Genomic DNA, 18302 nt, shown 5'->3' with positions numbered 1-18302 from the left:
AATGTTTGCTGACACAGTTTGAACTTTGAAGAAGGAGGGTGCTTTATGCAATCATATGCCTAACTCAATTCAATTTTTAGCAATAATCTTACTGGTATAGAACTCAGTAGCATTTTTTAAAAGCAAGTGAAGAATAAGAAAACAGGCTGTGGAATGATAATGAGATACAATGTGTTTGAATTTAATTTAATGAATATCGATGCACAATGAATCCATAAGCATATGAGAAAATTCCATCCAGTCATGCTGACTTATCTTTTGCACCCTACCATATCCCCAACCTGGAGTACTGAATTCAATTGCAATATCTCATCTCAGAAGGGATGTTAATCTTGGAGAGGGTGCAGTTTATGCTCACCAGAATCATACTGGGACTTAGAGTTAAATCATGTAGCCTGGTTAGATAAATTTGGTTTGTGTTCCCTAGAGTATAAAAAGTTGAAGAGTACTCTGATCAAGGTATATAAAATTCCAAAAGCATTATAGGAAAACTAGAACAAGATGGCATAATCTTAAAATTAGAGCCAGGCATTGAGAATGTAATCAGGAAGCAGTTCAAAGAATAGTAAGATTCTGCAACTCCCTTTCCCCAAAGGCTGTGTATACTAGGTCAGTTGAAGCTTTCAATATTAAGATCAATAGATTTTATTGAATAAGGCTATCAAAGGATATTCAGTGTAGCCAGCAGCATGCTCATGTAGTACTCTTGCCACCAACATAAAGCTATTAATGCTAAAGGAAACACATATCCCAAACCAGTCCTTTCCCAATAGACCAATATTACAGGTGGCTTGTTATTAAAGAAGTAATAGAAAGGAGCACAGAGAAGTAAAACAATCCAATCAGAAAAGCTAATGTTCTATCAATGAACAGCATTTCAAAAGAATTGTATAGATATCCAGTCAAGAATGGAACTGAAAATGCAATTCTTTGCAAAACGTTTGATCCATTGAAAAACCATGCCAAAAAACGCCAAGTGGTGCAGGAGGTTGCAAAGATACATGAGAAGTCCACTCAGTATACCAATCGAAGGGCTTTATGGAGGTCTACAAAACCTTTTTAGGAGCAGGAGCAAGCTCTTCATTATTCCATCATTGTTCCATTCCTAACTGGACCACGCTACCACTGTTTTGAAACAAGCTCAGCAATACCGTAGCCCTGCACGAAGTAGAGAAGGCTCCACCAGCTTAAGAGCAACAAGACTTTTGGAGCAGACAGTATCCCTGCTGAGGCATTGAAGTGCAGAGGCAAAGAGCTCCTGCTGCAGCTACATGCTCTTGTCTGCCTTATCTGGAAGGAGAACATCCCAGGAGAGCTCTGAGATCTCACAATCTTGTGCATTTTCAAAAAAGGGAACAAATCTGACTTGATAACTACAGGGGAATCTCCCTGCTGTCAATCTTTCGAAAAGTCATTGCCAAGGTCCTCCTTAACTGTCTCCTCTCTGTGGCTGAGGAACGTCTCCTGGAATTGCAGTGCAGCTGTCAGCCGCGGAGGGGCACAACAGAAATGATATTCACCGCACGACAGCTGCAGGAGAAATGCAGAGAAAATAACCTACCCCTATACAGGGCCTTCTTCCACCTTACAAAGGCTTTTGACACTGTCAATCGGGAAGCATTATGGAGCATCCTTCTCTGCTTTGGTTGCACCATGATGTTTTTCCCCATCCTTCGTCTACTCTACAATGATATTGAAGTTGTGGTAATGACAAATGGCCCCACCACTGACCCATTTCTTGTTTGGAACGATGTCAAGCAGAGCTGTGTCATCACCCCAACACCGTTCTTGATCTACCTCGCTACAATGCTTCATCTCACCACTGACAAGTTCCCCATTGGAGTGGAGCTATCTTACAGCACCTGTGGGAAATTATTCAACCTCTGCCACATTCAAGACAAAACCAAAGTCACCCCAATCAATGTCATTTAGCTGCAGTACGTATGATGATGATGCTTACGTATGTACAATCTCAAAGGATGTATTCCAGACCATTGTCAGCACCGTTATGGAGGCATATGAGAGCATGGGTCTCACCCTGAACTTTCGCAAGACAAAGGTCCTCCACTAACCTGGCCCAGCAATGTGGAGTGAACCCTAATCATCCATGGGGGACCTTATAGAATATTGACCATTTCCAATACCTGGGGAATGTGCTGTCGGCTAAAGTGGCTATTGAAGGAGAGATCCAGTACCGTTTTCCGTTTGCTAGCGCAGCCTTCAGCCGCCTAAGGAAGAGGGTGTTTGAGGACAACAACATCTGATTCAACACCAAGCCCATGGTTTACAGAACCTGGTGGTTCCAGCCCTCCTATATGGCTCTGAGACATGGACTGTCTATAGTAGGCACCTAAGAGTATTGGAGCAGTACCGCCAATGCTGGCTGCACAAGACCCTGTGAATATGCTGGGAAGAAAAACGCACCAACACCAGCGTCCTCAACCAGGCCAATATCCCCTGCATCGAGGCACTGACCCTTCCTTGATCTGCTGCGATGGACACTGGCACATTGTCTGTATGACCAACATAAGACTCCCCAGCTCTGAAATGGCAGGCAAGCCCTAGGTGGACTGAGGGAGCGCTTCATTGATGCCCTCAAGGCCTCACTGGCCAAGTGTAGCATTCCTACAAACACCTGGGAATCACTGAAGAGCAACCAGAAAGGCATTCAGCACTTTGTTTTTGCCTGGCTTCTGCCTTTTCCCAATGGCAACTCTCAATGTAAGGAGCGTGCTGCCATACCAACATCCCATCTATTCCTTACCACGACCACCTTTTGTCCCAAATGTAACAGAGCTTGCAGAAGCTGCATCAGAGTGTACAGCCACCTACACACTGACCCTGAGAGTGGAAGAGGGTTATCCTTGTCTGCAAGGGGCTGCCAATGATGATGATGATGAATTGGAATGTTGTACCTTGACATGACATTAACTGTTCTGGTCAAAGTTGCTTACTCTGAGCTCACCTTCTACAATGATTAAATTTGCCTTTTTTTTTAAACTGAGCTCTCCTCCTTGGATGGTATTTAGTCTTTGAAACCTCAGTCCAAAAGCTTTAACTTCATGAGTAAGCATAAATGCCAGATGCTGGTGGTTTGATGTAAAAAGTATCACAATAGTGATGTAAATGCGCTCGCAAGATGCACATACGTGGCATCTTTTTGTTTAAGATGCCACTGGCAAAAGCTTTTGTCTTGCTTCACGGTAGAAGTGTCCAGTTTGCAAGGAATCGACATCACAACGAGATTCTTGCCCTGTTTTCAGCACACTGAAAATTACATAGTTCAGTTAGTTACTAAATAACCATAAACTACCATCACTGGGGATTAAAATTAATATTTCTTGCTAAGGAGTTGAAATAGCATTCTTAATTTCTAATGATCTGCCAATTTTTAAATTTATGCAAAGCTGCCACGTATTTTCTCAATTAAAATTTTTATAACATCTTAATACACAACAGTAGAGAATGAATGACTGAGCATTTGATTTGAATAATCATTGCTTGGATAAACTGCCAGAAACATGATTTGATCTGCCATTACCCTATTTACTTTCTTACTGGCTAAAGATGTCTTGATTTTATACATGCTAAATAATGCTGTTTGTGAAAAACCACATGGTTGTAGTTGGTATTGTGGAAGATGTGGCAGTAGTTAATTCAACTGCCTGTACAGAAAAGATTTGATCAACACTGGTGCTTTTGTTTTCTGAGTGTAGATCAAGAACAATGTGGGGTTATAGCATTAACCATGGATAATTTTAATTTTCACACAGTTTGGACAAATCAAAATGGCAAAGGTAACATGGAGGATGAATTCATAATATATTCTGGACAGTTTCATAGAACACTACATTTTGGAACTAACCAAGAGGAAACTTTATTGGACTTCATAATGTGTAATGATACAGGATTCATTCATTAATTATCTATCAGTAATGGATTCTCTAGGCAAGAGGTATCATAACGTGATAGAATATCTTTTTTATTTGAAGGTGAACAAAATTGGTCTTAAACTGTAAGGAAATTGCAAAAGTACACAGACAAATATGGCTGAAATGGGCTGGGAAAATAAGATAAAATGATCGAGAATTATTGGCAGACATTTAAGGAGTTACCTCATAACTTTCAATAAAGATACAGATATTAAGAAAGAAAGTCTCGATGGAAAGGATACACCATCTGTAGCTAACTAAGGGAGTTAAGGATGGTAAAATTTCTCTTTTTCAATGCCCTGTTTTTCCATTTCTCTTTGCCTTTCTTTCTCTTCTATTGCTGATCTAAATTTTCTTCTATTTCTCCTTTTTTTTTATTCCTCTTTGTCCATTACTCTTTGCTCTCTACATTTTTAATTTCTCTTTTCTTCTCCTTTATCTTCTGTTTCAATTTTTTTCTTTCATTTCTAACTTAATTTTAGATACTTCTAGTGATGAGATATCAATTTCAGATTTCTCTCCTTATTTTAATTACTGGACAATTACTTTCAACTTCTCATGCTTCCAACATCATGTTTTTCTTTCAATCTACAATTCATCCACTAATTTTTATAGTTTAGTCTTGGTCAAAGGTTTAAAATAATTGACAATTACATTTTCTACTCTCTGAAAAATGTCATCAACAGTCAAGCCATTTTGAAATTCCAGTTTATGTAATATACTTTACAACAATTCTCCCAGTTTTATGATCAGGACCTCCATGTATATGCTTCAAATGATTCATAGACTCCTGTTAAATTCAACCAAGTTCTAATCCTGAATGACCCCTCCCCGCCCCCCCCCCATTTGTTTTGTTTTTGAATTTGATCACTGTGGTGGGCAGTCACTGAACAAGAGGATGTCTATGGATGTTTAACAAAATAACATTGAAGTTTATTACATAAAAAGGAACAACAACATATGCCATTTTCTGTTATTCAAGAACTATTTGAAATGGTTTTACTACTCATATCAGAATGAAAGAGTCAACCCTTTTACCCTCATCAATAACCTTATAGATGTTTGAGCCTCAGTGAAGGGTCACTCTGGTTCTACTTTACATTTTGTTGTTCACTTGGTTTCTTTCTGGCAAGCTTCTGCATTCACTTGATGTCATCTTGTTTAAAGTTTGTTCTTTAGACTCAATGTGTTGCTAATGCAACTGATTTGCTCCTTAACATGTGTTTCTTAAATTTATGCAGTCAATGTATCTTCCTTTTTCACACCTCAAGCCTACTCTTTCTGGAGCTTTTTCTTATTAATTTATAAGCTGTAACTTTGTAGTCCCACTTTGTATTCATCACTCTATTCAATTACCCTAGGATCATTGCATGTTATGATCTGCCTGTACTATGTATAAAACAAAACCTTTCACGAGGTACATGTGACAATAATAAATAACATCAGACTGTTTGACTGACTGGAAAGATAGAGCAGGCCAGCCCAAACTCATTGGAGTTTCGAACGCTAAGATGTAATCTCAATGAAACTTGCAAGATTCTGAGGGGGCTGCATTAGGTGAACCAATAGGAAGTTACACCACATGGTGAATCTAGAACTAGGGGCATAGTTTAAAAGTAATGGATCTCCAATTTAAGGCTAAAATCAGAATTTTTCTCTCAGAATGTTGTTAGATTTTGATATTTACTCATACAAAAAGCAGTAGTGAATATGCCATTAAATATATTTAAAGTTGAGTTAGACAGACTTTTGATCAATGTTGGTGTCAAGAGTCATGGAGAGCAGGTAGGAAAGTGGGGAGTTCCAATCAAATCAACGGTTAACGTATTGAATGGCAGAACAGGCTGGAGGGGCCAAAGAATCTACTACTGCTTTTTTTTTTGTGTGTTTTTTGTTTACTGCATTTAATTAAGCAGAATAGAAACAATGTTCAAAATACATTCTCATGGAAATAAACCATATTTGTTCCAGTGCAGATTGATTTGTGAGTGTATTCACTTGCTTAGAATGGAAAATCACAAGAAGGGTGCCCACTAATCCCTATTCTGAACATTCTTAGTGTTGATTGAAGAGTTGCTAGCATAAATGAGATAAATGGAGAAATCGTTGTGTGATGGCCTAGGTGTAATGCAATGCTGATGCCAGACTTATATTATTATCAGATAATGAATAGGTAATTTGTACGTTCAGATAAATATTACAGTCTGAAAAATTCAAATCTGTATTATCTTAATGTTTTAGCTTATAAAGTTTAGTTTAATGCATGATGCAGATCCATGAGATACTAGAATCTTTACTGACAAAATTATAATTTAAGAAGTTCTTGTCTGCAGAAATTTAACGAAAGGCTGGTCTTGCCATCCTTGAAAAAATAAAATTCATGTTTGGAGCACTGCACAATGAATTTATGGCAATGGAATGAATGACTGCTGAATTACATGTGGTTTCCTGGAATATAGGAGAAGCACTCCAATTAAAAAGAATTTATTTTACCCTGAAAAACAGCTTTACATTTGCACTTGCCTGAAAACCGTGCTTTTGCACGGCAAGTTATTGTTGGCTGATGATCCAAAAAGGGCCATACCTTCTACGAAACCTTTGGGATGTATGTGAACCAGGCAAGCAACTTTACATCTCCTCCTTTAAACAATCAGGTTAAAATTGTATGTGAGAAATGCAGAGTCTCAATCAGCAATTGCCAGTTAGAATATTGGATTTGATGTCAATCACATACAAAAACTTGAAAGAGGAAGGGAAATGGAGTTAGAGGAATGAAGAAAAAGCATTCTTAAAAAAAAACTTCTAAAAACATCCAGCAATAATTTTAATTGAAGCAATCTGACTCCACACTTGATAATTTTCAGTGCAGGAGAGGTTTTTGTCTGCCAACCAACTTGCAATTTTAATTAAATTTACCTTTTAATTTGCACTTGAAACTTATAATAATTTTTGTCTGTGTTCTGTCTAGCATATTGTGAAATGAAACAGTGTATAAAGTTGCACAGGAAAAAAATTATGAATGCCAAATAGTAGAGCTAAACTTGCACATTTGTTATTTAACTAATTTTTCTATTAACAGAAATACAATTAAAATGTGAAAATCCTTCTTGAAAAAAAAATCATTTTTCTAATGAAGAATTTTCATTTCTATAGTGTCTTCTGTCTTTCCGGAATGTCACAAAGGATTTCATGAATAATGAGTTAATTTGAAGTATAGTCCACTGTTTTAAAGAGTAAATGTGAGAGGAAAAAGAGAATTTAATTTGCGAGTGCAAATTTTAAGGTCTTTTAAAATCATGAATTCATGCATTCAAATACATTTATGAAAATTCAGTCTTTCCTATTACTCACCTTCATTGTAATTTCCAGTTTGTTTTATTTTGCAGTTTTTTGAATTTTCTTTTGAAATGCAAAATGCCCATGGGGTTTATGAAATGTTTAATGCCTATAGATTACAACACTCCACATTGCCTACAAAACATAGAACAAATGAAAATTACAGAAATTGGATGTTTCAGTTTTCAATAAGCAAAAAGGGTGGAAGCAACTGCTAACAGTCTTTGCCCCAGACCATATCTAACATAGGTCTGAGACCACCACTTTGGGGCTGCACCCTGTGCTAATGATAACAACCCATTGAAGCTAAAAGGCATTCAATGAAAAAACAACCTCTTGAAACCTAATGAACCATTCAATGGCTTGGTTGCTCAAGCATTAACGATTGCTCCATCTTCTTGTGACATGAGGAAGACACTTTGTAACAGTGGGTAACCTGTTGACACTGCTCAGGGCTGATACAGAACTGCTTGAGGGAAGAAAAATTTAGTCCAGGTAAAAGCGTCAGGTAAATAGCTACTAATTTAACATTTATTGTTGAAGAACAATAATACATAACTGCATTTGTCCAACCATAACTCATTAACCACTCATTAGCCATTATTAACCTTATCTTTTCATGTTTATTCTAGAACAAACCTATAGGATATTACTGACAGCAGCAGTTTATTATAGAAGTGAGTTCATGAGTGCAAACGACCCATAACGGCAAGTGAGTTATGCAGTCTTTCAAACTAGTGAGACCCACTGAAGCTTAAATCACAAGGCTCTCCTGTAAACTATGGTGCTGTCTATTCCATTGTCATTGAGCAGCGCTGATATAAATCACACAACATATATTGTTCTAGTAACATCAAAGATCCACTTTTCATGAGTTTTCACGTGTATATTTTAGATTAAGAGAGTTAGTGGTAGGAATGCAAACGTGGACATCTACTGAGAGAATTACACTTCCTTTAATTTGAACTAAACAAATAACCATAGCTGAGGGGAAAATGAATATGAATCGTGAGTCTTTCCAGTTTAAATTGTAGGGAGAAAAAAAACATTTCTACCATTAATGCATCCCTTAAAAGCAGAACATTTCCTTAGTGACTGCTATCAGGTCACTTTATTGCTTCTGTGCTATTTGTTGAAGATGGTTCTATTTCATTTCTGTATTGCTCTGAAATATAATTTCTGCTTGCAATAGCATGGGAGTCCTAAACTGACAATCAAGACACCTGGAATAGGGTTTGGAATGGGTTAGAATGGCATGGTTTCTATTAGACCACTATTTTTGAAACATTGAGAAAGTAAAACAATTTTGTCGATCAAAGACCCATCCCTCTGTGGGTCAACTTGGTTTTTTCAGTAGTTCAGAAACTCTTCAGTTTTCCTCTTTCAAAAATGTATATTTCTAACCACTCATGGTAGTAAGATTATTGCACCCTATTAGTGCCAATTAGTGGAAACATTCTAGTGTTCATTCATAACATTTAGCTTCTCATGCTTTTGCCCTAAAATTGACCATCTCACCATAGAGTCCCAGAGATTTACAGCATGAAAATCAATCCTTCGGTCCAATTTGTCCATGCTGAACAGATATCCTAAATAAATCTAGTCCCATTTGCCAGCATTTGGCCCATATTCCTTGAAACGCTTCCTATTCCTGTACCATCCAGATGCCTTTTAAATGTTGTAATTGTACCAGTCTCCACCACTTCCTCTGGCAGCTCATTCCATCATAGATTCCTTTTAGATCTTTCCCCTTTCATGTTAAATCTATGCGCTGTAGTTGTGGATTCGCCCCATCCCAGGGAAAAGACCTTGTCTATTTACCCTAACCATGCCCCTCCTATGACAGTAAGAAATATGAGAAATTAAACCATTTGGCCCATAGAGTCTGCTCTGCCATTCAATCATAGATGATAAGTTTCTCAACCCTATTCTCCTGCTTTCTCCCTGTACCCTTTGATCCCCTCAAAAACCTATCTATCTCTGTCTTAATTATACTCAATGGCCTGGCCTCCACAGCCTTCTGTGGCAATGAATTACATAGATTCACCACTCTCTGGCTAAAGAAGTTTCTCCTCATCCCTGTTCTTAAGGGTCTTTCCTTTCCTCTAAGGCTGTGCCATCTGGTCCTAGTCTCTCTGCTAATGGAAACATCTTCCTAATGTCCAATCTGTTCAGCTGGTTCAATATTCTGTAAGTTTCAACTAGATTCCCCCCCTCATCCTTCTAAACTCAACTGAGGATAGATGCAGAGCCCTCAAACATTCCTCATATGTCAAGCCTTTCAGTCCTGCGATCATTCTTGTGAACCTCCTCTGGACCCACTCCAGGACCAGTACATCCTTCCTCACGTATGTGGCCCAACATTGCTCACAATACTCTAAATGTGGTCTGACCGCAGCCTTATAAAGCCTCAGAAGTCCATCCCTGCTTTTATACTGTATCCCTCTCGAAATAAATGCCGACACTGCATTTGCCTTCCTAACCAGCAACTTAACCTGCAAGTTAACCTTAAGGGAAGTCTGGACGAGAAATCCTAAGTCGCTTTGTACTTAAGATTTCTGAATTTTCTCCCCATTTAGAAGTGCAAAGTGCCAAGACCTCTCACTTCCCTACATTGTATTCCATCTGCCACTTATTTGCCCACTCTCCTAACCTGTCTAGATTCTTCTGCAGCCTCCCTGCTTCCTCAATAACTACCTGTCCCTCCAACTAGCTTTGTATCATTGGCAAACTTAGCCAGAATGCTCTCAGTTCCTTCATCTAGATCATTAATGCATAAAGTGAAAAGATGTGGTCTCAACACAGGCTGCCATCCTGAGAAAGACCCTTTTATCCCCACTCTTGCTTTCTGCTAGACAGCCAAGCTTCTATCCATGCTAGTACCTTGCCTCTAACACAATGGGCTCTTATGTTACTTAGTAGCCTCCTATGCAGCAGTTTGTCAAACACCTTCTGGAAGTCCATGTAGATAACATTCATTGGCTCTTTGTGATCTAACCTGCTTGTTACCTCCTCAAATAATTCTAACAGATTTGTTGGGCCGGACCTCCCCTTGATGAACCCATGCTGACTTTGCCCTATTTTACCATGCACTTTCAAAAATCTCATCCTTCACGATGGACTCCCAAATCTTACCAATGGCTAAGGTCAGGCTAATCAGCCTATAATTTCCCATTATTTGCCTTACTCCCTTCTTAAACAGGGGACTTACATTAGCAATTTTTCCTTTCCTCAGGGACCCATCCTGACTCCAGTGATTGCTAAAAGATCACCACTAATGCCTACAGTATCTCATCAGTTATTTCCTTCAGAACTCTGGTCCAGATGATTTAGCCACCTTCAGACCTTTCAGTTTTTCTAGCCACTTCTCCTTGGTGATGGCTATCATACTCACCCCTGCCCCGACTCTCTCATGATTTTAATAAACCCCTCAGCTTCCAATGCTCCAGGGAAAATAGCCCCAGTAAATTCAGCTTCTCCCGATACTCAGACCCTCCAACCATTTCCAAAATAACTGTAGATCTCATCCACTGACAATAGACTTGACAATGAAGCTGTTTTGGTGCCTAAATTAACTTTGTGCAGAACTCTGATACAATTTTGATTGAATGAAGAATTTTTATGTACCAAAAATGAATATAGATGTGTATGTATTTACATAATAACCTAATTTAGAATGTAGAACCTTGAAATTTGAATCTTAAAATTTTGAACAAATTTGGACCTGAAGTTTGACTACTTATTCTTCTTAAGCAGTGATAATAGCTTTATCTGTATGTTGATGTAACAAGGTAAAACTGATTATTAAAATAAATTGTTACTAAGTGGGTAAATGTCATGTGTATTGCACTAAGCTTTGTAAACTAAAGGTTTCTAAGTGTAGTCTGTTGTCAAACAAATCAAAATCAGGAAATGCCCAAAAAGTCGACTCCCGTCGTCGCCGTTGTCATCCTCCTCCTCCTCCTCCTCGGATGCTGCCTGACTGGCTGCGCTTTTCCAGCGCCACATTTTTTGACTCTGGCTGTCCAGCATTTGCTTCCTAACTTTTTTCTCATTGTCAAAAAAGGCAATGTAGGTCAAACTATACTATGTTTTTGTTTTTACTCTAACCAACATGCAATGGGTTCATAGTGGAATGTATGGTGTCAACAACAAAAACAGAAATTGCTACAAAAGTCTTGCCGGCATCTATGGAGAGAAATCAGAGTTGGATTTTGGATCCAGTGACTCTTCCCTGAGGAATTTTGTTTCTGATTTCCAGCATCCATTCATTTCAGTTTTTACTTTGTATGTTCTCAACACTAACCTAGATATATCAGTGCATGTGCAGTTATACTCTTGGTATCTTACCAGCATAGGATAATAGTTGGTGTTCTGAGTACATGGGTTTATCTAAGTAGGTTTAACTGGATTGTGATTTTACAAGCTCACTTTATTCAGAGGCAAAAGCTTCTGAAACATGCCACCTTTTCTGGGCCTGTGAAGCTCCTAAATGGACGGTATCTTCTGACTATATTTTTAGAGGCAAAAAGAGAAGTCAAACACCTAGTGTACTCTTTAAAGAGGAGTAGACAAAATAAGATAATATTGAAATTTCAGTTCTTGTGGGAATTATTTCTTGTCTTATTTCAATAAACAAAACACCTATTAATTCTTAGACCACATAAAACACTGCAGTGCTCCATCTAGCATTGATATTTATCATAAATGCAGCCAAAATAAAACCAATGTCTGTCGTCCCTCCTGGCTGCATTTGTGGATTACATAAATAGAAGAGAAATGATGCACAGCTCCTAAGAATACATTTTCCAGTAGCACTTTTTTTAAGCTTGTGAAGAGACCTCTATTTAATAAATTTGATTGGATTTCCAAGGAAACAAACCGACTAGCTTATAGAATGTTCAAACTGGAAATATTACACCTTTAACACGGTATGAAGCTATTTGACTTTCCCCATATATTAAAAAAAAATTCAGAAATGCCTAAGTAGTGAAGCCTGTTTTTGAAATTCAGTGAGTTTAGAAAAGCCTCTGGAAGGATATTTTGTTTTTGAGTGGAATTTATTACTCTGAAAACAAAAACTAATTCTTTCACTTCAACACAGATCTCTATGAATAGTATCATTGTTTTGAGTAGTTTCTGAGTGTTATTCATTGCTGGAGCTTGTTTTCACGTGAAAAGTTCCATACTAAAGTTTTCTTTCTGTTGGCTTAAGTAGCTGGTGGCATTTCTGCAAGACTGAGTTTCAGGAGCTGATGGTCCTGGTCACCAGGGGTACTGTTCTGTTGAGGTGATTAGAGATAATTAGGGCTAAAGTAATGAATTACTTCATAATGTTGTTTGTTATCTATGGCTTCAGTGTATTGTGTGTGATCTGAAGGAGGAGTCTCGCAGTTGGAGGTTGGGAAATCATATCAGTTCACAAGAATAGATACTCATCTTCTCTGCATCATTTTTGTCTCTTCTCCTGCCCATAATTCTTTCCATTTCCCCCCTCCCCCATCCCTGTAAACCGATATTGATTGTCTCTTAGGATCTTAAATTATCCCTACATTTGTATAAAAATGACTCGGAAGTACCAGAAATATTAAATAATTCAATTGAAGATTCCTCTTTAATGCATTGATCACACATTAAGCTCCCCTGTGTAATCTTTTGTTCAGTCTTGAAGCTTGTCTCTAATTTGTTGATCATTTCTTACTAGTTTGTTCCCAGCGCAGCAGTGAACCTTGAGGGGAAATTGATGAGCAGTGTGTGGCTTTTAAAGCTGAGCTTAATTTGACAGCTGGAAATGGCACATGCCGAACAATTAGTCAAAACTACCATCCACAAAAAAAAAAGTAGCCCAGTCAGTTTGAGCAGTTAAAGTTCTACAAGGTGCTGCAAGATGGAAAAGCAAATGACTAGGTGCAGTATAGATAGTGCAGGCACAGGTTGAACATTATCTTCAATGTATTTATGTAACAAAGAATTTGGAAGAAATTTCTTTATTCAGAGAATGGTTGAATTTAAATCTTGCTGTCAGGAGAGGGTAGAACAAGCAACATAAATGCATTTAGAGAGAAGCTTTATTACAAGGAGAAAAGATTAAAAGAATATGTTAATGGGGTTAGATGAAGTCAGGTGTGAGAAGATATTAAATAGTGACATGAATCAGTTAGATCAAATGGCCTGTTTCTGTGTTTTAAGTTTATAATAATTTATAATATTATAATTATTTTTGTTGTTTAATCTCTGTGGTGATCTCAAAATAGTAGTAAAACTCTAAAATAAGCAGCAGCAAGGGATAATATGTCCAACTGGGTCTATGAGATAAGATAAAAGCTTGAAATTATGATATTTCAATGAACTCATTAGGGTCTGTTACCTGTTAACATCACACTGCAATGTTAGCAAAAATGTGAAATGTTTATGAAATTCCTTTGCTTTTTTAAATGAAGACACTAACATTATTTAAATACTTTTCTCCCATGAACACTCTGTCTGTAATTGGATTGTAGAAACATTGAGGAATATTTCACCATAAAGAATGTTACTTGCATTTAGCAGAATTGTACAGTGGATGATGGCTTAAAATATCCCAAATGATTGGTGATTTGCTTTTCTCAATTATAGAGACACGGCATTCCCGTTCCTGTTACTCCCAAAAGCCCTTGGAGTATGGATGCTAACATCATGCATATCAGGTAAAATGCTGAATAGTGAAGTGAAAATTGGGACTTCACAACATATCCATTTATATCTGAAAGAGAACATACAATTTAATATTTTGTATGAAGTCTCTTTGTTAGAACCTGCCCGATGATGGGACTCAAATACTGGCAAACCAAATGTATATTTCCAACAATTTTCTGTTATTTTTATATTCCCAGCAATCATTTTTAATTCATACTGAGTAATGTATATGTTTCAAATGCTTGTCATTTTAATATTGTTTCGTTCTTGCATGTTAAATATTTCATTGTTTACTTTTTAAAATTTTCTTTTATATTTTCCCACAGCTATGAGTCTGGGATCCTGGAAAACCCCAAGGTAATATATCATGACATTGAAATACTTTCAAATATGCCATTAAGGTTATAATGTGTTATGTGTGTGACCCATAATTTGAAATTTCATGGGGGTAGGAGGAATGGCAAGGCCAAGCCCTGGTAGTATTATCATTTGTGTTTTAAAGCTTTTTATTGCTGCTGAGATCAATGGGGAGGGAAACATTCTATGTGACATTGTACAATACAATGTCACATCGAAACAATAAAGAAGCAATTAGACAGATGAGCCACATTCACAGAGGAGCGCTTCAAAGTTGGCAGCTTGCAGCAGTGGTTTCTCTCATTGTGAAATGTAGGGTCTTGTTTGATCGAAGGTCATGAACTAATACAATTTTCAAAGGCAGTAGCAGCCAATAGACTGGCTTTTCCATTGCCATTAGCCATTTTCAAGTCTTCACTACAAGCTTTTATCCGGTTTTACTAGCATGTTTACTCATTTATATTAGAAAGGGGAAGCTAATGAAGGGTTTTCTATAATCTGGAGGAAAGTACAATTTGCTTTAATGAAACTTTGCTTGAAAAATTTACAATGTTAAGTTTGAACTCAAATGATGTAACATGTTATCTTTTGATCATTAAACATTTAAGGACAGTTTTTACATCCCAGTCTGTGTGGTGCACTTTGTGGATCTGTGCAGCCGCACTTCAAAAATTTATGGGAAGGCACTTGGTTTAAGAACTGTATTTGTGTTTATATGCTCATGCTCAATCTAGACCACTTCAGAGGACTTGGAGTTTACCTCTAAGCTGATGTATTAGTACAAAACACAAGAATGAACTTGAATGCTGTAATGTCTTCCCAACCTTGAGATGTTTACTTGCCTTGAAACACATCAGTCTACAATATATCCTAATCAAGAGAGAATTACTGATTTTCATTTTTTTTTTTGCTGGTGACAATTGTCAGGTTTCTTTTGTGCAGTGTGATTTAATGATAGTTCCAATATTTATTTTACTGACCTTAATTTTTAATGATATGAAGTTGTCCATATTGATGTATAGTGAAATTGTACTCTCATTGTAGCCTTTGAGTTCCTTTGTTTGCTTTTCGAACTGAAGCCATAACCCATCAAGGGATTTAATAATACTGTCATAATAGAGATCAACTGCCTGAGTTCATGGTGAACTACTGGACTCCCCAAGTTGTTTTCCCACCATTAATTGATACCTTGCTTTGGCTGAGCAATTCAAAAGAAGCTATTAAATAGGCTATAAAGGTTGCACATCACTCTGATTCTGCGTTTTGTTAGCCACCCTCAGTCTAGCAGTTATAGCTAACTTAAAATTTCAGGTTTAGTTAAGAAGCTGAAACTCAACCAAAGTTTCTGTATCTAACAAGTCGGTTGTCTTTGCTACTGTGAGTATAACTACTAGGGACCAGGGTTTGGTTTGGCTATGATGTCACCTTTTGATTATATAGAATATAGACAAATGTCAGGCAGGAAAATAGTTGCATAGAACTCGAACAAGTTGACTGATCCATGGAAATATCTTTCTCGGACTGTGGAGAAGAGGAAAATGGCCCATCATAATTATATCTAATTCTCTCCATATGAACCATGGAGAGCCATATGACAATGTCTGGGATAAATAGCCATATGACAATGTCTGGGATGGAAGAACTAATATTTTTTTCTTTGACCCTTCCTCAGGCTGAATGATGTAGTTGTCCTGTCATGTTAGAACAGATGGGAGACTGACTCTTATTGAAAGATATTAAAAGCTGCTTTGACCATTTCACAAGGATTGTTAACTGCTGAAAGGTGTACATAGAATTACAAAGGCTCCATAAAAACAAACCATTTGGGCCAAATATCTTATGCTGTTGTTTGCACTTCATACATGTTTCCTCACACCTCTCTTCATCTGATCCCATACTTCAGTACCTTTCATTCTAATGTAATTATTTACTTTCCCCTGAGAACCTTCTCATCTACTCCTGTGGTAGCATGGTGCCACTTTCTTACCATTCTGGTTAAAAATAAAACATGGGGAACGTGATTCCAATCTGCTGCTTGGTGCCAGCTACCATTATTGATGGTACCAGTGATGGATATGGAAGCATCTGATTGTTCTGACATGAAGAGGTGGGTCTCTTAGTCAACATATTTTAAAGTGGCTCCCGAGGCACATTTGGAGCCCCCAGTTAAAACTTGTACTCTTGCATTGTTTTCCAGGGGTTTTAGGAGATTCTACAGTGTAATTAAGATGGGAACTGTCAGGTCCTCAAGTAACAAAGAGGCTTCAGCACTCCTTTTGTACCAGAAAGGGCAGGCATGCTCACTTAGGCCGTGCAAAGAAGCCTTCAAACTCTCCTTTGCCCCCGCAGACCTGACCTCCTGAAGGAAAGTGGGAATAAGTGTGTAATCAGTGTGGCACAAATAAGCACAGTGTTAGGATGCATGATCAGCATATGCCTGAGGTAAAAGTGCCAAAAATCATTAGGATGTTTTACACAAGCTTCCACCACTGGCCATGGCTCCACAAATTACCATCCATTTCTAGCCTGCCACTGATAATATTTGAGTCAGACAGCAGAATATTCCCAGTCCCTGAACAATGTGGAACATAGTGCGAAGGTTGGGAAACACAGTGAGGAGCATCTCTACATTAAGTGTATAGTCCCATTCTGCACCTGAATATTGAATGGCGAAAAGCCTATTAGCATGCACTAGCATTTATTATCACTTTCATTTGCTGTTTAACTGCCTCATTAATATGCAGTTTTCCATTTTCCCATCAGTTATATTGATAGTATTGATGCCAAGAATACCTGCCTTGAAAGTCAAAACAGTTACTTGAACGTCAAACCAGTTACCTGGAAACTTTATTTCATTGTTTTCTCCTTCAGCCCTCTATCTCGAACACCAAGCATCAACATCTCAGAGCACATCTGATGGGCGGTGACTGGATGTACTGCATCCCCTGTTCACAGACATTGATCTTCGACACATACCAGGCTCAACATAGCTCATCCCTGATCCACTTGCAAACTGTTCTGCATTTTAGTGCTACACTTGCACCTCTTACTTTGCAATGCTGCAGCAAGGACATGATGTATGCAGTGCAAGGCACTCAGTTTGGACCAGGGTGCATCTTGGGGATCCTTACTTATTCTCTTAGTGCTTGGTTTCTTAGCACTCATTCACTTTGTGCCTACTTGGATGCTCTGAAGGTCTGAAAGTGGATAAATCATCAGGACCAGATGGGCTATACCCTAGAGTTCTAACTGAGATAGCTGAAGAGATAGTGGAGGCATTATTAGTGATCTTTCAGGTATCACTGGAGTCAGGGAGGGTCCCAGAGGACTGGAAGATTGCTAATGTAACCTCCCATGTTTATGAAGGGAGCAAGGCAAAAGACAGGAAATTATAGGCCAATTAGCCTGACCTCAATCATTGATAATATTTTGGAGTCCATTGTGATGGATGAGATTTCTGAATACTTGGAAGTGCATGGTAAAATAGGGCACAGTCAGCATGGTTTCATTAAGGGGAGGGTATGCCTGGCAAATCTGTTAGAATTCTTTGAGGAGGTAACGTGCAGGTTAGACAAAGGGGAATCGAAGGACGTTATCTATCTGGACTTCCAGAAGGCCTTTGATAAGGTGCTACACAGTAGGCTGCTGAGTAAGATAAGTCTCATGGTGTTAGAGGCCAGGTTCTAGCATGGATAGAAGATTGGCTGTCTGGCAGAAGGCAGAGAGTGGGGATAAAAGGGTCGTTCTCAGAATGGAAGCCAGTGACTTCCAAAAGGGTCAGTGTTGGGACATCAACTTCTCACTCTATACATTAATGATTTGGATGAAGGAACTGAGGACATTCGAGCTAAATTTACAGATGATGCAAAGATAGGTGGAGGGGCAGGTAGTATTGAGGAGGCATGGAAGCTGCAGAAAGATTTAGACAGGTTGGGAGAGTGGGCTGGGAAGTGGCTGATGAAATACAATGTTGGAAGGCGTGAGGTCATGCACTTTAGTAGA

General features: G+C 38.2%; 1 protein-coding gene across 2 annotated transcripts in view; it reads left to right on the top strand.

The window, feature by feature from the left end:
• Positions 1-18302, top strand: part of ass1 (argininosuccinate synthase 1) — a 153886-nt gene that overhangs the window by 63480 nt on the left and 72104 nt on the right. For both annotated transcript variants that reach the window (XM_072565748.1, XM_072565749.1), the window contains exons 7-8: positions 13884-13954; positions 14270-14300. In XM_072565748.1, the coding sequence (XP_072421849.1) occupies positions 13884-13954; positions 14270-14300 (102 nt within the window). The remainder of the gene's footprint in view (positions 1-13883; positions 13955-14269; positions 14301-18302) is intronic.

The sequence above is a fragment of the Chiloscyllium punctatum genome, chromosome 49, assembly GCF_047496795.1.
Source record: "Chiloscyllium punctatum isolate Juve2018m chromosome 49, sChiPun1.3, whole genome shotgun sequence".
Taxonomy (NCBI): Eukaryota; Metazoa; Chordata; class Chondrichthyes; order Orectolobiformes; family Hemiscylliidae; genus Chiloscyllium; species Chiloscyllium punctatum.
Note: the sequence above shows the minus strand (reverse complement) of the source record. Positions and strands in the feature narration are given on the sequence as shown.